The sequence below is a fragment of the Neofelis nebulosa genome, chromosome 10 (genome assembly GCF_028018385.1).
Source record: "Neofelis nebulosa isolate mNeoNeb1 chromosome 10, mNeoNeb1.pri, whole genome shotgun sequence".
NCBI lineage: Eukaryota > Metazoa > Chordata > Mammalia > Carnivora > Felidae > Neofelis > Neofelis nebulosa.
In genome coordinates this window covers 56,881,804-56,902,523 of record NC_080791.1, presented here as the reverse complement: position 1 = coordinate 56,902,523, position 20,720 = coordinate 56,881,804, and the positions used below count along the sequence as shown (strand labels likewise).

The 20,720-nt window shown below is 50.2% G+C and overlaps 1 protein-coding gene across 6 annotated transcripts in view; it reads right to left on the bottom strand.

The window, feature by feature from the left end:
- Positions 1-9,199: 9,199 nt before the first annotated feature.
- The window catches only part of ARRB1 (arrestin beta 1), a 70,840-nt gene continuing 59,319 nt past the window's right edge, over positions 9,200-20,720 (bottom strand). For 5 of the 6 annotated variants that reach the window (XM_058687737.1, XM_058687739.1, XM_058687734.1 and 2 more), the window contains 9 exons: positions 19,669-19,804; positions 18,721-18,805; positions 18,209-18,281; positions 16,984-17,121; positions 15,745-15,828; positions 14,480-14,503; positions 12,201-12,271; positions 11,409-11,460; positions 9,200-10,054 (listed from right to left, as the gene is read on the bottom strand). In XM_058687737.1, coding sequence (XP_058543720.1) covers positions 9,943-10,054; positions 11,409-11,460; positions 12,201-12,271; positions 14,480-14,503; positions 15,745-15,828; positions 16,984-17,121; positions 18,209-18,281; positions 18,721-18,805; positions 19,669-19,804 — 775 coding nt within the window. In that variant the 3' untranslated portion in view covers positions 9,200-9,942. The remainder of the gene's footprint in view (positions 10,055-11,408; positions 11,461-12,200; positions 12,272-14,479; positions 14,504-15,744; positions 15,829-16,983; positions 17,122-18,208; positions 18,282-18,720; positions 18,806-19,668; positions 19,805-20,720) is intronic. The other variant, XM_058687738.1, reaches the window with a different exon arrangement.

Sequence of the window (20,720 nt, the reverse complement as noted above, 5' to 3'; positions counted from 1 at the left end):
TTTCAAGTGGATTTCTTGTAGACAGCATATAGTGGGATTTTTTTTTAAATCAACTCTCACAATCTCTATCTTTTAATTGTTATATTTAGACCACTTACATTTAATATAGTTACTGATATGGTTTGATTTAGGTCTACCACTTTTACTTTTTTGTTTGTCCCCTCTGTTTTTCATTCTTTTGTTCCAACTTTCCTGCCTTTTTTTGGAATATGTGCTTATTTTTTAGTATGCTATTTTATCTATATTTTTGGGTCCATTTTAATTGTTGCTCTACAAATCACAATATACATAATAATCTTTCTCAGTATACTTAGGGTTAATATTATATCACTTCAATATAATACAGAAGCTCTACAGATAGGTCTCTTTATCTTTCCCCACTGAACTTTACATTATAGTATATATAGTATTGTATAGTATTTTATCTATGTACTGTGACAACCCTACTAGACAATTTATTGGTTTTCCTTTCATCAATAATACATATTTTAAGGAACTTAAGGGGAGCAATGTAGTCTTTTATAATTTACACAAATAATCACCGTTTCTGTTGTTCTTAATTCCTGAAGATGTGGATTTATCTCTGGCATAATTTCCTTTCAACCAAAAGAAATTTTTAGTTTTTATAAGAGCAGGTCTGCTGACAAATTATTAGTTTCCCTTCATGTGAGTATCTCTTTATTTTGCATCATTCTTTAAAAAAAATTTTTTTTAATGTTGATTTATTTTTGACAGAGAGAGAGAGACAGAGCATGAGCAGGGGAGGGGCAGAGAGAGAGGGAGACACAGAATCCAAAGCAGGCTCCAAGCTCTGAGCTGTCAGCACAGGACCCACTGCAGGTCTTGAACTCACAGACTGTGAGATCATGATCTGAGCCAAAGTGGGATGCTCAACCGACTGAGCCACCCAGGCACCCCTATTTTGCATCATTCTTGAAGGATATATTCACTAGATACAGAATTCTAGTTTGACAACTATTTCATGTTAGCACTTAAAGATGCTGTTTCACTCTCTTCTGGCTTCCATGCTTTCTATTGAGAAAGCTCCATCAAATCATCATTTTTCGTAAAGAATAAGATAGAAAAATGTGTCATTTTCTCTAGCTGCTTTTAGGAATTTAGAGTTTATCTTTGGTTTTCAGCAGTTTGGTTATGTGTGTCTATGTATGGTTTTCTTTGAGTTTAACCTGTTTGAGGTTTGCTCAGCTTCTTGAATCTGTAAGTTTACACCTTTCATTCAAAGATTTTTTTTTTCTGCACCAGACTTTTTCTCCTCTCTTCTGGGAGTTCAATGACATGAATCTCAGAGCCTATATTATGTCATAGGTCCTTGAAGCCCTGTCAATTTTTCTCAGTTGTCCCTCTTTTTCAGATTGAATAATTTTATTAATCTATCTTCAAGTTCATTGACTTTTTCCTTTGTCAACTCCATTCTGCTATTAAGCTTATCCAGTGAATTTTTTATTTCAGATATTGAAGTTTTTGGTTCTAAAATTTCTATTTAGCTCATTTTCAAGTTTCTATATCCCTTTTTATTTTAAAGGGTTTTTTAAAATTATTATTTTAAGAGAGAAGGTGGGAGCAGAGAGAATCCCAAGCAGGTTCCATGCTATCAATGCAGAGCCCAATGCAGGGCTTGATCTCACAAACTGTGAGATAAGGACCTGAGCCAAAATCAAGAGTCAGACACTTAACCAACTGAACCACCCAAGCACCCCTATATCTTTTCTGAGAACTATCTTCCCATTCATTTCAAGTTATAATCAAGCACAATATCTTTTCTTATAATTCCAACATCTAAGTCTTCTTAAAGTTGGCATATGTTGATTGTATTTTCTCTTGATATTTGGTCATGTTTTTCTGGCTCTTTGTATATTGCATAATTTCAAGTTACTATATCTGAAAAGGACACTGTAAATGTTATATTGTTTAGACTCTGGGGTCCCATTATAATTCTTCAAAGAATGTTGATTTTGCTATTGTTGTTTCAAGAGGCAATCAACTAATTTAGGTTCAGACCCTAAGTTCTCTCACCTTCTGTTGGTGGTGGTTCTAACCTCAGCACAAATCCACAAAAGAGAGAAAAAAAGGAAATGCACCCCATGCAGCTTACTTCTCCAAATTTTGACTCCTATGTACCATCTGCCTGCTTTTGTTTAATTTTCAGAGTCATTAGTGTGTTTAGTACTTCTGTCAGGAATTTTTATGTAATCAGTTGAAGTGATAGGCTGTAGTGGACTTACTCTCTTGGCTATAATTTGAAATTCCTACCCATTTTATCTTGATTTTCTAGAGTTTAAAAAAGCTAAGAGAAATGAAGTCCCAAAGCACCATGAAGACAGTGACAGCAGGAGAAAAGGTCAAAGCTAAGAGGCAAAAACAAATACTCCCTCTCCCCACCCCCCGACATTTACAGTCCTGTTTAGAGGTCAGGGCACTCCTCAAATTGTGGTATCCGGGCCAGTATGATTATTTTTATTTTTTGGATGAGAAGATTCGAGGAAGAGCTGATTTGCTATTTGGTCGCAGATCTAATCCCACGATCCTCCCCTGCTCTGTATTGCAGGGCATCAACCATTGCAAACCACATATCCTAAGATTCCTTGAAAATTAGCTTTTGATTAGATTCTGCCAATAGTAGGCATGGGCATGATGTTGGAGGGCAGAAAGAAAGGAGAAACCAGAATATTTCTCCTACTCTCTCTGCTTTGAGTAGCATCCCCAGTGACAGATGTGTTTCTATGGTGGTCTGAATTCCTCAGATACCCTCTCCCTCAATGTCCCTAGTTCCTTAGCTCTGTAACTCCTCTCCCTGTCCTTCCACCCTCCAGGTGGTAGTGGTTTCCAGTTGCACCTAATCTCTGGGTTACCTCCAATTTCACTTGCCCTTTTAACTATTGCAATATTATAACCAGTTTCATCAGTAAAATCCCTGCTCCTGAAATACAGGCATGGGGTATTTCTCTGGACTCAGACTGATATAGACCACGAGGGAGGGCAGAACGAAAGCCCTAGCTCAGGTCTCTTAATTCAAATGTCAGTGTCTTCCCACTACCCTTTTCTGGCCTAAAGGGAGCATCAGAGGAAACAGACCACCTTCTGGTTAACCAGGAGGGCAATGCTTTGATCTAGGTTGCACATTATTTTGGAGGAATGTAAAAAAAAATATTTTTCATACATAATCAGTTTTCTGGGAAAGTCATCTTACATTCATCAGTGTTTTTCTTTTGTGTTAATACAGCACATTATCATGTAGAACTTTGAATCTTCCTCACATATATCCCCACTCCTCCCATGTGTTCTTTTGGAACAGACAGTGGGTAAGTCATGGAAAGTGAAGTGACTTCAGGGAGACCCAGTAGAGCAGGAGATGAGAACTGAATAAGAACCAAGTCTGGGGTTGGGGTAGGATTCCAGCTGAAGTGGTTGGTGTTGCCAAAAAGAATATGGGATAACTTTACCTGAGGAGCATACCAGGGGTCATGGGATCTAGTGATGCCTGAGAGGGAAAAGAAGTTTGGCAACTTCCCCAAGACCATAATACTGGTAAATGGCAGAGCGGGGAGAAAGCTCTTTGGCAGTTTCCAAAAAGGGTGCAGGAACCCAGGTTGGAGTTCGGGCCACAGAAAACACCTGACCCAGTCAGTCACAGGTCCTGTCCACCATTCCAGGGCAGCAGGGAGAGAATTTACTGGTCTGTGTCTTACTAGGAGCTAATGAGACAGAAATGAAAGCACATCCAGGATCTGTCACAAAAGACCTTTAATGGTCTCTTATTTATGGTTCTTTTGTTCATTTGTCCTGTTAGAGTTGAATAAACTGTAATAACTTATCTGACGTTATAAGGAATGCCACAGGTACAACAGATAAACCTGGCAGGTGGCCCAGGAATGAAGGTGTAACAAAATAATCACTTAACAGAAGAGCCACAGACCTGGAGACCTGTCCCAGCTACCTGTCACTCCCTGCATCCAGGTTCCACACAGTCACTGTGCCAGGCTCAATGCTGGCTCCCATTGGGTAGGAAGAAACACGTCTCCCATAGTGTCTGTGGCTAGACCTTAACACCAAGCAGAGATGCCCCAGGAAGATGGTACATCTCATAATCATTCCCCCAAGCAGTCTGCTGATCTGCAGTGTAAGCCATGACCACACCCCAAGTTTGTGCAGATCCCCTCTCATATGACACTACCTATCATGCCCACCTATGACCCTTCCTTGCTGTAATCCCTGTGAGGAAGGCAGAGCCTGGCACTAGCCCCATCTTACACATGGGGAGACTGAGGTCAGTGGGGTTCCAAGGGCATGCTTAGACTGAACATAGAACGCTTTCTCCCATGCCACATGGTTGGCTATGCCCTGACCTTCACATTTTCCCCATAGAATTCCCTCAGCAGTGGGCCCAGACAGGATTCTGTGTCAAGGGCTGGTCCAGGTCTCACCAGTGTACCCACCCCTTAGCCCTGGTCGTGGGCCCAAGCAGAGAGGCAGGCTGGTAGAGAAAGAATATGGGAGACTGTGGGTGGGAGACCAGCATCTCTTCAGTCACCTTTCTGTTGCCCACACACTTGCTTGTCCACAGATGTGGGAGTGGAATCCTACTAGAATTGCTCAAGGGAAACTTGCTGCTTTAAAAGTCTCTGGAGGGGCATGCTCTCACAGGAGGGACTTCTGTCATGAAGCCCTCCCTCAGCATTTGTTTTGTAAAAAATCTGGACATCCATCCATCTGGCTGTATGTAAAGAGGAACCTGAGTCTTGTTTCTCCTTCTCCCACCATGTGGCCTGGGGCAGGGAGTTGGGGTGCTGACACAAGTCATGGGGTGGGGGCTGGGCCTAAGTCCTTGTTCCGCAGTCCCTCACACTGCACGGGCTGATATCAAGGTAAGACTCACCCTCACTGAGCACCAGGCCCCTGCCCAAATTAAACTCAGGCCAGAGCTTCAGGGTGGGTGAGCAACAAAACCATCAAATGTGTACACACACACGTGTGTGTGTGTGTGTGTGTGTGTGTGTGTGTGTGTGTGAGCAAATGCTTGGGCCTGGGTCTGGGACCCAAGTTCCAATACAAAGACACTTTGTATTGGAATGCTAGAGCCATTCCAACATGAAGAGCAAGAATAGAACCTATGCTTGCTGGTTGAAGATCAAACCTTAGAATGGTGGTTTGAAGAAGTTTTCCTTCATAAGTTTGAAGGTGAAACCTCAATAGGCAAGACAGATAAAAGCAGAGTTGTCCTGGTGGAAGTGGGGATGGGGGGAGAGCTGGAGATCTAGCCTTTGCCTCCACCCCCCATCTTCCCACCTTAGCAGCCCCTGACAAAGCTCTGTGAAACCCAGGGGTTCCACAGCACCTGGTTTGAAAACCACTGTGTCAGAGTGTCTATAGACTATGGGTCCTGGGGACCTGTGCTTTGATTTCTCATTCAGAGTGAGGAGTTGGGAGAGAGTCCTGCGGGCAGGGGGAGGGGGGATGCTCCCCCTTCAATGGGCCTTTGAAGCCACTGTGCAGGGACACTGCAGGGGAGTGGGAGAGGTGGGGATCCTGCCCCACAGGTAGGCCATTTCAGTCCTGGAGGGAGGACAGAAGCAATGGACCTTCCTGGACAAGAAAGGCAAAATGCCAAGCTCAGTGCAGGCATATGCATGAAGGTCAGGGGGGGTCTGTTTTGGTCCCTGCTGACTTTAAAAACATCAAAACAGATATAGGCCTTTGCCCACGAGACCCAATAACAGTTCAAGATTGGGGCCAATGACTTCCTCTGGGATGGGTGGAGGATGTCTGGTCCCCAGTCACTGGCAGGAGAGAAGCTGCCTTTGTGGGATACTGGAGCCACTGGGTACAGGTCATCAGGGCTCAGCTCTCAGGGAAAGAGGCCTGGGTTTTCCCTGGGCCCAAATCCCTCCTGTCACCAAGCATTGGCAGCTGTGTCTGATGCTGGAGAGGGCCTTCTACTTTGAAGGGCAACTTCTATTCCACCTCACCCTTGGGGTTCTTAGATGGAATAGTGGTTCAGCCCTCCTTGGGCCTGGGGGTTAGGGGCTCTCCCTAACCTGGGATCAGAGCCAAGGCTTCCTGGCCTCTGTGGGATCTGAAAGATAGGAGGTGTGGGTGGCACCAGGCCTGGGATGGTCCAGATGCCCCCCCAGCTCAATCACTGATATCCATGGCTGATATCCTTTCTGTCAGGATCTCTGGGACCACTATCTGTGGGCGAGGCATTCCTGAATTGCGTCTGGATTTTTCTTTCAGCTGAGGCACCAAAGCCAAACTGACTGCACTCATTCTGGCTGACATCTGCCTAAGTGAGAAGGGGGCAAGAGATGAAGACTGCTGGGAGGAGGACTCTGCCCACAGTGACCTTCCCACGTGACTCTGGGTTGCTCCCCTGCAGTGGCAGTGCCACGGCCTGTGCAGCCATTTGCAACTTCCAGACCTGACTTCCATCTCCTCTGGGCCTCCCAATTCCTTAAGTCAGGTGGGGAAGGGATTACGATCTTAGTTTACAGTTAGGGACACCGGGCCCAAGAGGTCAAGTGACTTGCTCAAGGCTACTCAGCTGGTTGGTGACAGTTGGGCAGGAGGCACTGTGGACTTCCAGGCCAGCATGCTTTTCATGGCACCATGTGGGAACCAGCTTATTAGCAATACACCCAGCTGAACCAGCCCCTGGTGGGCCCACGCTCACCTGTCTGCGCCTTGAGGCTGAGTCCTTATCTTCATGGGGACTGAACTCTTCTCACAGTTGTAGTGCTGAGGACGCCCCACTGGCCCTCTGCCTGTAGATTTTCACCTGGGGCCATGCTCTTTCCTCCTGCCCAGATTGCTATGTATATGCCATCCACAAGACCCACTGGAAGGTACCAGTGTGGACCTGTGTGGTCAGCATAGAGCCCAAATGTGTGTACAGAAAGAGCCAATACCGTGGGCTGGCGCCTGGGGCCCAGTGGGGCTCCTACGCCCCCAATTTCACTCCAAGGTCTCACCTGATTCCAGACAGGCTAAACTCCAGATGGAGAGGGGCCCTGCATAGAAGGACTCGATCATGGTTGGGGGCCGCAGGTGGAGTGGGGTCTGGAGTGGAAGCTTTGAAAGATGATCTGGGTCTTTCTCCCAGGAAGAGGCCAAAGGAAACACTCTGGCCTGAGCATGGCACCTGGGCTGGGCAGGTGGGGCTGAACTCCAATCTATGCGCCATTCACAAAGTTTTGCACTCTAACTAACATGGGCTGAATCTACCTGGAAGGGGCACTGCTTCTAATTCACAGCAAGGCACCATACGAACTAGCAGCAGCCAAGGAGCCCTGAAAGCACTTGGCTCTTATTACCTATTCCCACTATAACTTTCACCTGACCATGAGCTTTCTGAGGACAGGGGCTGGGACTGACCTATCTCTGTGTGTCGAGTGCCCAGCACTGAGCAGAAGTCATCAGCCAAGAGCGGTGAAGCCAAATTCAAATGAACTTGACCACTGCCCTTCTGCAGCCCTGGGCCCAAAGAGTAAAAGTCTAGATGGGGCTATGATACTTCCCACAGCTGGAGAAATTTCCATTAAAATACTGGGATAAAGCCCAAAGGGTGAGTGTGATATTGAGGTGAAGAAGCTCAAGTAACCAGGCTGACAAATCTTTCATGTGTGTAGGTGAGGGATAGAGGAAGAGGTTTGTAGGGGAGTGATCGATCACCTCAAATCCTAAAGGGTCTCGTACCAGCCTCAAAGGTTCCAGAGGAAGACACTGGAGAGCATATGCTTGGCCCATGCTGTTCCAGCCCTTCGTCAACTCTTCAGCTGTCCAGTGAGGGGCGGACTGCCAGCAATCTCTGGTAGAGGCTGGATGCCTGGGGCATCCACAGCTAGGACCCCAGGGATGGCCAGGAGAGTAGAGCTGCCCCAAGCTGACTTGGTCCTGACCTGGGGCAGGGAGTCCCTAGCCTCAGATCCTCATGAGATTCAGAAGTGGAAGGGCTGAGGTGCAGTGCCAGGCCTGTGAACTGGGTAATCTCGCCATGGATAATGGTTACGCAGCCCACCCCAGGAGGGGCTGGAGAGTTTGAGACCCAACTAGCATAATAAAAGTTTGTTGTCTCCTTTTTCAGGCAAGCATGGGACAGAGATAAAAGGGAGCAGGGATGGAGGAGAGATCCCCTTGCCCTGCTAAGCAATATATTTGCTTGGGTATAAGGTAAACCTCAGGGGGTCTGCCATCCACAGGGAGCTGTGGGGCACCAGAAGCCCTGTCATAAGCAAATCCGAGCTTGGCCTTCTGTAATACTCAGGCCCTGGGGCCAAGCAGCTCATGCTAGCTATGGCCACAGCTTGACATCAGATGACCCTCCAGAGGCCCAAGAAGGGCCCTTCTCAGGCCTGGGGAGGCGGTGGCTAGAAGCTCTCCAGGGCCCCACTACCAATGAATCACCTCTGGCGGCAGACAAACGAGAGTCAGTGGTCTGGCTCTGGTTCCACCTACCATACCAGAAGCTCTAAGGTTTGCAGATTCTTAGAGGCCAGAGCTGGGAGGTCCCTTTGTGATTATCTGGTAAAACCCCAGGTGAAGAACTCAGGCCCAGAGAAGGAAAGGAACTTGCCCAAGGTCACACAGTAAGTGGGCCTTAAAGGTCAGACAAGAACGAATACCTTTTAACACTTTCTACCTCATCATCTGCCCACTCTATTGCTTAAAAATACCCCAGGTCTCAATCACACAAAACACCAGCCAATGGGTAGTGAGTATCCATGACACTGGGAACTGGCGGAGGGTCATCAGCTCCCTAAGGAAACGAAGGGTTCTTTGCTACCTGGCAGTCCCCTTCCTTTCAGGTGACGGCATCTTGATGGACCATGCCACCTTCTGCGAAGAAGCCCCTTTGACTGTGGGCATAGTGGCCTCGAGCGCTCTCTCCCAGCCTGCAGGGCCAGCCCAGCTCAGCCCGGATGAACCGCAAGGGAAAGCCGGAGGATACCGGTGTCCCCAGCCCTATCTGGACCGCCAGCCTTACTTCCTGAGGGATCACCGATTGCTCTCACGTCCGCAAAGGAGGGAACAGAGCAGATTCTCATCTTCTTGCTCCGACCCCATCTCTCAGAGCCACCCTTCGGGAAACCTCCCCAAGAGCTTGGGCTCACTCTACCTCCGGTTGGTGCTTTCTGAAGACCCCTCCCTTATTTCTCTGTGCATGTGTACAGACAGGACACACACATAAGATACAAGGTGGCTAGGATGTTACATCCTGACAGTACTGAAATAGATGGGCTAGTTCACACAGCTTGCCTTAGACTGAGTAACTGCTGGTGAGAAAGCCAGTCTGGTGGCTTTTCTCTACTCCTGGGGTCTGCAAACCATCACCACAGACACAGAGGGTCACTGTCAGACACAGAGGCATGTAGGGTGGGGACGGAGGGGTGGATGCAGAGAGGTGTTTCATGGGTCTCAACTGCCTGAAGGCAGTAAGAATCTATCCACAGGTGTGCCCCTCCCAGCCAGAAGAGGGTGGCCCTCAGCATAGTCATCTTTTAGCTGCCAGAACTGTGTTAGCCACCTAGGACCGTGGGCACCCTCTCACACGTCTTGAGCCCTCAACCTCACCCCTCCAAGCCCTATGCCCCACACTCCCTGTTCTGCTCCCCATCCCAAGTCAAATTCCAAGGCCAGAGCCAGGATGGCCTTTCTGGGGGGTCAGCAGGAAAAGAGAGGGGCTGGAGGGGTGCCCCGCGACAGGGGTGAGAGGGGTGAAGGTGGCCCATGTGACCCTCGTTGGCATGGTGATGTGGGGCCAATCCTGAGGCCAGAGGTTCACCACCGTGACCTGGAAGAACACTGGGCCCCCTGGTAGAAACTAGAAGAACAAAGGGGAGGGGGGAACGAGAACAGGAAGAAGACGAATAAGCATCTTAGTGCAGGAGAGCAGACCCGGAGCTGCCCGGAGGGAGGGCTGGCCCCAGTCTATCTGTCGTTGAGCTGTGGAGAACCAGTGCCATCCTCCTCTTCCTCCTTGTCATCCTTCATGCCTTTCAGTCTCTGGCGGGCAAAATCCTCAAACACGATGTCATCATCGCTGGTGGAAAAGACAAGCAAAACGGGGTGCGTTTGCATGGCAGGGAGGGTAGGCTCATCCAGAGGGTCAGATGGGACTCAGAGGCTGGCCCCTAGGGTTGACCTTGGGCAGAAAGGCCTGCCAGGCTGGTACATCCAGATGCCCTCCAGTGACAGTGGGACTGGTCGTATCTGGACTCCAGCTAGTCGTGGAAATACCCAAGGGAGGCGTGGGTTTGACTTTCCTGCCTAAGGGCTGGGAAGTGACCCAGTTCTTAAGGATTTGGGGGTGCGAGGCGGATATCAAATGGGGATGGAGGTGCAGTGTGGCCGGGCTGGGGCCAGAGGAAGAACTTATTCCCACTGTGAGATGCCAGGCCCAGTAGTTTCATAGCCTATGCTGAATCCCTCAGAACAGGCCCAAGAAACCCCACCACCCATCCAAAGAACTACCCTCAGGAAGCATTCCTGTATCTGCACAGGATGGTGTGGGCTTGGCTTAGTGGAAGAAAAAACCACAAGTGCCCTTTCTCCAGGGAGCTTTCAGCTCACACTCTATCCTGAGGGATCTTGGATAGGATGGGGTCTGGGGGTAGTAAATCTAAATAGTGGGGCAGAGGGAAGGGTGGGTGGGGAAAGGAGGTGCCTGAATGGGGTTTCTGGACTGAGGACCGCTTTTAAGAACAGTGAGTTCTGTTCTATCACATAACATGTACACTTTAGGCCCACCCAAGTCCCCCGCCCCACAGAACTCAGCCAGCCTCATGAGGTGTCCTCATGGGGTGGCTTGAGACACCACATCCCAAATATCCCCTGGGGGACAAGGAAAGGGTGAATTTGGAGCTGGAGAGAGAAAGCTGCTTGGCTCTGGAGGTGGTTCATCCTGTCGGCCTAGGTCCTCCCCCTCGGGCCACTGTCCGGTGAGGCGATGGCCTTTGACCGCAGGGAAATCCGCATCGGTCCTCAGGAGGCAGAAGCAACAAGAGCCCCAGAACCTTCCCCACCCCGCAGCCTGATTCCACCGGCTGGGCGCTGGCAGGGCAGGAGAGCCCCAGCCCAGGGCCGCGAACCCAACCAGCCCTGTGAGAGCCGAGCAGGCGCTGTGGACGGACGAACGGATTGACGGACGGACGTGCAAGGACGAGGGAGGAAGACAGACCCCACCAAGGCAGGAGGAAGAGGAACAGGCACGGAGGGTCCTTCAAGTCACATGCAGGCAAGCAGGTTGCTGAAGAGGCGAGCAGAGGCGGCTCTCAGCAGACGGGGTTAGATCAGCTGTTCCTCAGAGGTTAATAAGCATATATGCAAATAATCCATCGCCCCGCCCACCACCCAAGGCCCGCCCCCCGGACGTCTGCAGGCAGGGTTTGGCTTACTTTGTGTCAAGTTCTATGAGATTGGTATCTACTGGCGCCTCGTTCTCTGGAACTAAACACAGGGTGGGCGGGCGCCCGTGGGTTAGTGGTGAGTGGGCACAGGAGCAGGTGAGTACAGCTCCCCACTCCAGGGCAAAGGGGAGGGCTACGGAAGAAGGGAAGTGGGGAAGAAGCGTTGCTCCTTGATCTCAAAAACACCCCCAAATCATCCTAAAGGCAGGAAGGAAGGTCCAGGAGGGTCCAAGGAGGCCCCTTGTAGTTCTAGAAGAACAGAAAAACCTCTGGACCCTACTCCTTTGGCATGTCTCCCACATGACTTAGATTCTTTTCTTAAGTACGGGGCTTTCACGAAGTGTTACGACAATCCCCCTTTTTTTTTTCCCTCACAATTTCACATCTCTGAACTTGGGGTATGTTTTACAACCGATGGCATTTGATACTTTAATTGTGAGAACATTTTTCTTTCTTTGTGGTACATACTATAGAGTTGTCTCTTTCAACTCAAACAGCCTTTGATTTAAGGAAATATGACCAATCTGGTCATTGACCCTTCCACTCCCAGCCTGCCTCTCCATGGACAAAGGAGTCAGACCTCTTTGTCTCTTGGGGGAGTCAGATGCAAATAGAGGAGTGTGGGCCTCACAACAGATCCTGGGGAGCTGAGGAAAAAGGTAACCCAGGCCTGAAGGCTAACCCAGAGTGAGATGGGATGATGGGGAAACACAGCACTGGTGGAGAATGGGGTCAGCAACCTGCAAATTCCCACTCCAGTGACCCACAGATCCTGCTCACCTTCACGATGTGGGGGTTCCTCTTTGGGCTTGGGGTGCATTAGGGTGAAGGGCAGTTCCACGGCCACATCACTGAAACAGAGACCCAGACCCAGTGAGCCTTGAGCCTAGTCTCGGGCTGTAAGACTCAATGCCCTATCAATGCCCTATTTTATGGTCAGAGGAGGTAGGTCTCAGCTAAGGCAGGAAATCTGCTCAGGCCCCAGTTCTGCCACTCTCTGAGCTTTACTCTCTCTAGGAGGTGAACTAGAAGCCCTTTTCTGCTGGGTCCAAAAAAAAAAAAAAAAAGGAAACCTCCCCTTTTCCTGAGAAGGATCCTTGGATTCTCATGAGCTGGGAGGAGGCACAGGGGTGGGGAAAGGACTGCCCAGAGCAGTGTGCACATTGGTCCCTGGGTGGTCCCAGAGGTGTCCTGGGACTATGCAGGCCTCAAATCACCACAGCCAGCCCAGCCTTCCCTAACACAACCCTTCCTGCCGACTCAGTCCCACCTCCAACATCTCCATGAGACTCTTATAAAAGTGCTCCTGTGGTCCTAGCCCCCCACATCTGGATGATGCACTGCTGAGGTCAATTAATCGAATTCAAGTTGTATTGGCCCAGGCCCCAGGGCTATCTACACTGTGCATAGAGCCTTGAAGCCCTGTAGGGGCGGAGGGTCTGGGTGGTGGGGAAGAACAGGGGGAGGTGCCACCAACACCCAGTGCTTCTGACCAGGACCTCCCTCCCCTTGGCCCTGATGAACAGAATAGTAACAAGAGCAGACATATGGTGCTGACTCTCTGCTAAGGACTATTCTAGAGTAGCTCCTTTAATCTCCACAACAACCCCATTAGTATAGCATATATACAGACTAGGAAACCGAGGCACAAGGAGGAAAAATAATACTGCACAAGGCCACACAGCTATTAATGGGAAGTGACAAGATTCTGACTCCATAATTGACATCTTTGCCCAATGAGTGATAACTGCTCAGAATTGAGGTGGTGATTCCTATCCATCTTCTGCTCTCCACTCCTACAGAAGGAGCCATGAAACCTTCTCCTCTCAGCTTGGGATGGTGTCACCTTGGAGGCCCTGCCAACAGTGAGCACCTTCAGGCACAGCCTCATCTCACTGACCTTGCTGCCCAGAGCCCAGCTGGTGGGGAGGAAGGGAGAGTGGAACAGAGTGGGCAGGGACACCGGCTGTGCAACCAGAAAGGTCTGTTCCCAGCCCCAGCACTGTCTGGGAGGGACACTTTTACATCTTCAAGTCTCACTGAGCTCATCTGGAAAATGGGGAGAGCAATGCTTACCTTCTAGAACCACTAGAACTTCTAGCAAATGATATAGGTCAAAGGTTTGACTGAACTGTGACACTGGTACCTGCCAGAATCATTACTTCCCCTCAATGGGAACATGGGCGATTCATAGGCTATTATAATAGTCTGGCTTTTCTTTCTTTCTTTCTTTCTTTCTTTCTTTCTTTCTTTCTTTCTTTCTTTCTTTCTTTCTTTCTTTCTTTCTTTCTTTGCAAAGGGGATTGCTTTTCCAGATTCACTTGGAAGAGTGAACTATCAGAATGGAAGAATGAGTTTGCCAACCTTCATTAAAGCCATACAGGATATGGGTGGAAGAATCTAGACATTAACTCCAGCAGGCCTTGAGTGATCAAGGGCAGGGGATGTGTCTGATTCCTCCGTGGGATCTCAGCATGTAGCACAAAGCTGAGCACAAACCTGGGTTCAGAAAATCTTTGCTGAATTGTACTGAACTGAATTGAATTAATTTCACTTCTCCAAATAGATGATTTCTTGGGATGAACAATACTGCCATCTTGTGACAGGAGGAGGCAAAACCACTGCATGTGGAGCATGTGCCGTTTGGGGAATGCTCGTGGATCCAGCTGGCTACAAGGAGAGCAGATCTCCCCAGGACCTCTCCTTAGCAGTGCATGGCCAGCGGTTAATTCCCATTAGTGTACAAGTTTGGAAGCCACGAAACCCGCATTTCTCCAAAATGCCAGACTTTTACGGGGCTATTCCCCAGATCAACGAAGCTGACCTTGCTGTCTGCAGAGGTTCTTATCTCTTGGGTGGAATGGAAGAACAGGGCAAGGTTTTTAAAGGAGAAACTGCATCTCCCTAGTCCCTTTGGGGAGGGTTCTAGTCCCAGCACATGACTGAGTCTGGCAATCGAAAGTGACTGCTAAGATTCCTTCCAACCCAGTGCCCTGCACTTCTGGATCTCTGGGCCCTCCAGGAAGGTGGGTCGATCAGGTTGAAGGGAGGGACTTTACCTGGATGCAAGATCTCCCAACAGGCTGGGTGGGTCAGAGGAGGCGGGAGAAGTGGTCAGGAGAGAGTTCAGAAAGGAAGAAAACAGAAAGTACGTTCATTCACCACCTTGCTGCCCACAGGGGTAGGGAAGACCCTGAGAGGCACTCCCACCCACCACTGCATGGCTGTAACCTCATTCAGAGATACACAGAAACGGCATTAGCCTTGCCTGGGGGACTGAAATCCAGGCCCAGCTCAGCCAAATCTCCTCACAGGAGGCCTCACTAAGCCCGAGGATCCTCTTCTGCAAAGGAGACAAAAAAACTGACCCCTGTGCTGCCCGCCCTGGGGAGGCCTCTCTGATGGCAGAAGAAATCAATCTGGGATTCACCGAGGATTCCTCAAGGAAGAGCTTGAGGCAGACTGTGGATCCTGCAAGAGCCACAGGGCACAGGACTTGGGATTTGCAGTTCTGAGATGTCCTGTAATATGTGGGCACATTCTAGTAATAAAGGGGATTCAATGTCTAATGCTATTAGCATTCAAATCTTTTCATAGACATTTATGAACAAGAAAAAAAAACCCCTATGACAAATTAGAAGTCCTAATTCTAGGTTTCTAACAACATGCAGGCCAATTCAGTGGGGAGAAGTTGTGTCTGAGCCTCCACTAGACTGTGCTCCGGGGCAGGGAATGTGTCTGGTCTACTGCAGTGACCCCAGCACCCAGCCTACAACCTAAGATTAGGGGAGGAGATTTCAGGAAATGTGTGGAGAACGGTTTGGGCCTCTGTTTCCCCATCTGTCAAATGGGAGTCAGAACATCCCTAATCCAGCTCTGGGATTCTGAGCCCCTTTAGCCACGTCCTCAGCAGATCAGCATGTGCATGAGCAGGGGTGGGTGCTGTGCCCCAACATGTGATGAGGGGACAGAACCCTCTGGAGATCCCACAGCACAGACTCTGAGGAATCTTCCCCCACACAACAACCCCATGTGCCCAGACAGGGATAGAGAAGAGGAGGAGGGGGAGGAGGAAGAGAGAAACATGGAGAGGGCAGGCAAGGGATTGCAAGTCTCTGAAGTAGGAGAGGGAAAGGGGGCAGAAGAGGAGGAAAAGGAACATGAAGGGGGAAGAGAAAAAACAGGAAGTCCTCCAGCTCGGTTTACCCTCTTGGTGGCTGCAGCTAAAAGGTCCGACAAACAGGCAGAATGGGGCAGTGGGCTGTGGGTGGTCAGGGATGCCCCCCTCTGCGCTTAGAGTCTTGGGCTGGGCTAGAACACTTACCCGCCCCGAGATACCACCAGCTTCACTTTCACCTTGTAGGAAACAATGATGCCCAGGATCTCCCGGTTGGCGCCTTCCCTCAACCTGCAAGGTGACATGGGGAAGCAGGTTCCTGGAGGATGGCTGGGTAGATGAGACAAGGTAGGGTAGGGTGCAGTGGGGGCAGCAGCCATCCATCCCTCTCCTGGGCCGCTCAGCCACCATGTGCAAACAGAGCTCTGTATGTGAGAAAGGTAAGCTTTGCCCTGAGCGGGTAGGAACCTAGAGCCCTGGGTCCCACATCTGGTTGTGAAATTCACTCCCTGTGCACACCTGGCAAGCCCCTTTCCTCCCTGGGCCTGACTCCCAGCAGCGCTGTAGGTTCTTTCTACCCTTAGATAGACGGAGTCTGCTTCTCTCACTGTTCAGCAACCCGTGGGGCACAAAGGGCTCGCCAGGCAGGGGATTCAGAGAGAAAGAGGGAGGTTGGCAAGGCAGTGGGGCGGAGGTAGCGGGGAAGACCCTGAAGGAGGTGGGCCCTCAAGTCTGGAAGTCTTGAAGTCAGTTAGGATTTGAGCCAGGGTGGAAGAAGGGGAAGAGGGCAAAAGCTTGGAGGTGAGTGGCTAGCACATGCATGTGAGCAACTGGGAGTCACGGGCAGGGCTGCTGCAGAGGCGGGCCAAAGCCCCACTGAAGGGCCAGACCTCAGCAGATAGGGCAAGCTGAGTTCTCCACACCCCAGGTCTCCACTAAAGCAGGTAGCCTCAGAGTCAGTGATGACCATGAGGCAAGAGTGATCATATGGCCCTGGGACCCCTGCCTTTGAGGGCCATACTTCCATCTGGTCTTGCCCAGCTCACTGTCCACATTTTCCCAGACTCCCCACCCCTCTTCTGATTCATCCTGTCCTGCTGGATGAATCCAGCCTTACTCTGCCTCAGGGACACACCCCATATGACTGTAGACCCTAGGTCAGGAGCTGCTGCCTCCTGCAGGAAGTCTCTCCAGGTTGCCCTCCCCTAGGCAAGCCAGCAGAGCCCAGCACTGACTAAGAGAGCGGGGTCTAGGGGCCCAGCTTGCTCTCTGGCCACCCCTGGATAGGGATGGGAGTAAGGGGACAGCTTCCCTATAGTTCAAGCTCCTGAGGATGGGCCAGGGACAATGCCTGGGGAGAAGGTAACCACACCATGTACTGGCACTGGTGGGAATAGGTGGGTGTGGACCCACTGGGGGCAGGGAGTAGGGAGGGTGGGTCCTCACAGGGTGCTGGAGGCCAGGTTCGTGTCTTCATGCTTGAGCTTCCCGTCCAAGGCGAGGCCCCGCTTCTCTCGGTTGTTGGCCAGGAAGGGGGTCAGTGTGTAGACCTTGCAGAATGTCGAACTGGGTGCCACTGTGTCACTGGGAAGAAGGGAGGCGGGTGTGGAAATACCGCCCCCCCACCAAGAGCCAATCCCCAGCCATCACCCCCAGCCCAGCCAGAACAGCTCCAAGATCACATAGTAACATTAAAACACGTTTTTAATTTTCAAAAGTACTGATTGCTATTACATGTAAACACACACACACACACACACACACACACACACACACACACACACAGAAGCATGAAAAATTACATGAAGTGCACTTGCCTCCCAAAAGGAGGCAGGGCTAGGAAAAAAACAAAACAAAACTAAACTAAACAGATGTGTCTTCTACTGGGAGCATCTACTTCCTTTAGGTAAGAAAAGATGTTTCACTTGAGATCTCTCCTCTTGACTTAGCTGCTAACAGGTTTGGGACAAGATTCCATGCTGTCCTCAAACCTAAATTTTTTTAAATTAAATATAATTTATTGTCAAATTGGTTTCCATACAACACCCAGTGCTCATTCCAACAGGTGCGTTCCTCAATGCCCATCACCTACTTTCCCCTCTCCCCCACCCCCCATCAACCCTCAGTTTGTTCTCAGTATTTAAGAGTCTCTTATGGTTTGCCTCCCTCCTTCTCTGTATCTTCTTTTCCCCTTCCCCTCCCCCATGGTCTTCTGTTAAGTTAAACCTAAATTTTTTAAATATAATTATTCTCTACCCTCCCACATACAACCCCTTTTACCCAATGAGCTGGATTATTCCTTTATCAGACAAGAAATGCTACGTACCTAGTGCCTTCCCCTCTTTGCTGTGGCTGCCAGGAAGCTCAGAGCAAAGTATCGCCTTCAATCTAGGTTTCTGGTACAGTGTAGTCATGACCCTAGTCCCCTTAGATTCATTAGCTTTAATTTGGTCATTCTAGTTTAAGTAGGTCTTTCCCTTGACTGCCACATGCATTTTCCTGTAGCTAAATCAAGTGGATGTTTTCTAAAAGGCTGCTGTGAGTGGCAAGAAAATCTGAGGTCCAGCCCTCTACCAGGTGGAAAAGAGCCATCTGCACCTGTAACTGGAGCCAGGACTTCTCATTTCCCACCCAGTCCCACACATCCAAGGCTGGGCTTGTGCTCACTTACTCAGCCTCTTCCATGGCCACAGGGCACTTGTACTGGGCTGTGTTGAAAAGGCAGATGTCCGCATACTGGCGCACTGGGGAGGAAGAGGGAAACAAGCTGGTGTGAGCCAGGGGTGCAGCTCCCAGGCAAGCCAGGCTCCCTTGAGTTGAGGATGTTCAGCCCCAGGAATGGCCAGAATGCACTGGGGGATTCTGCAAGAGACCACCCCCGTCTTCTACCTAAGAGGTAGCCCAAACTCACCCATTTCCTTCCATTACCAAACATCTCCCTCAAGGACAGCTTTGCCCAGAACCTAGGGAACCTAAGAGTAGGTGGCTTAAACAGTAAACTCATTACCTGGCCAACGAGCAGCCTGTGTTACTAGCCTCAAAAGCCTTACCCTTTGGCTTAGAGCAGGCCCTGGGCTTCTCTGCAGGCCAGAAGTTCACAAGGGGAGAACCTTCAGCTACCCCCAACCCTTGGGTGGATTCCCTCTTGCCTGCCCCCCTGGGCTGGCCCTGTGCCCAGAGTACCCGAGATCTTGATCTTCTTCACTGTCTTGTTGGTGTTGTTGGTGACGTGAACATTAACGCTGATGGGTTCTCCATGGTAATAGATCTGGGAGGGGTAAGAAGGGAGAAGGGTTGGACCAGAGAGTATTAAAGCTCTAGATAGGGAGAGAGAGAAGAGGCCCCACACACATTTCCTGGGGTTCCCCAGACTTTGTCCACTCTGACATTGGCCTCAAGTTCATCAGCCACTTCCCACTGATGCTAAGTCACTGGGCATGTTCAGTTCCTTTGTGGGATTTTTGAAAGATGATTGAATTAGAAGGTGATAGTCCTGGCTCCAGTCCTGACGTGGTCACCAGAAATAATGAGAGCAATAAAACAATGGTAATGAAGGATGAGTGCAGCGTGACCTTGGACCGGTCTAAGCCTCGGCTTCCCCCTCTATTCAATGGAGGGGTTGGACTAAGTGATGTATCAAGTCCCTGCTCACAATGGGTGCCAGGAATTTTAGACACAGGAGGGTCTAAAAGAAGCAGGAGAAAGGTGGGGAAGAGCTGACCTGCTCACTGAGGGAACCAGCTCTAAGAGCTCACTGAAGGACCTCATCTCAAATCATGCCCCCAGCACCTGCCTTTGGCTGTCCCAGAGATGAAAGGGCAGTGTCCACACCTCTAAAGGGGGAAGGGGTGAGGGGAGATGGCCAGAACCCAGGTCCCTTTGGGAGGTACCCTGACTTCTAAAGTCAATCGTACCCTTCAGGCTCATGCCCCACTCTGCCGCTCCTTTGGACCCCCAGAGGCTTCCCCAAATCCCCCCAAGGGAGGTCTCAGATTCCCTTAACCCTGTGGCCTTAGGACTGGGGGCGGAAGCTCCTACCCAAGGAGCCCAAGAGGCCATGAAAGACCTGGGATCTGAGGTCCCAGCCCCAGTAAAGCAGCCCCCACCCCCTGCCAAGTCTAAACCTCCTACCTCCTTATCCAGGGAGGCCTCTAGATGCAGGGGCTTGTCCGACATGAGGAACTGCCTGGTGGTCTCAGCTGTGGGCTGGGGGCCAGGCCTCTCCGGGGCATACTGAACCTTCCTGATAACCAGGCGCACGGAATTCCTAATGGAAATGGGCAGAGCGAAAGATAGCCAGAGTCACCTGCCTCCATCCACTTCCCTTGGGATCCTCCCTTTCCTGCTCAAGAGACTGCCACAGCTCCCCATGGCCTTAGAATCCGTCCAAACCACAGAGGTTAACACAGGCCACCTGTGTTCAGAGTCGCCACCTGGCCCCACTCCATCCTCCCCCACTGTGTCCGCAGCTACCCCCACTTCCTCACTATCATCCTTGATGGTCCATCTAGTCTTTTCTCTGCATCTTCACTTGCACTGAGACCCTGCCTGCAACACCCCCTTCCCTCTTCTGCCCTCATTTGCTTCCTTCTTCAAGGTCCAGCTAAATACCTCTTCTTCCAAGAAGCCTTCCTGGATCAGCTCACTTGATCTCCTGGTCTGAACTCCCACACCATCAAAGTGAACTACCCCATGGAAGCACTTCATGTGGGTCTGTGTCTTGGTAGCCAGCAGGATGGCAAGAAAGGGACTATGTTTTCACTTCCTGCATCCTTATGTCACCTAATAGCATAAGCTCCTTAAGGACAACATTTTGTATCTGAAGTGTTCACTTCTGTGTTCTCACCACCTACGACAGTGCCTGCCATCTAACAAACGTCCGCCAAATATCTATTAAATCAAAATACACAGAGGGGCCCCATGAAGAAATGGGGGCTCAGAGAGGTGATGGGCTTTAGTGGGGGGGGTATGGATTCAGTCAGGGGGATGCTGGCCAGTGAAGAGGACAGAGACTCAGTGGGAAGATGGAGGCCCAGAGAAGAGATGGTGCTCAATGAAGGTGACAGGCACTCAGGGAGGAAATGAGGGAGGGCTCAAGAGTTGGGAAGGGATGGGACCCGGTGAGGCAGCGTCTGTGGCGTGCTGGGTATGCCAGCAGCACCCCCGTTTCTCACCTCCACTCC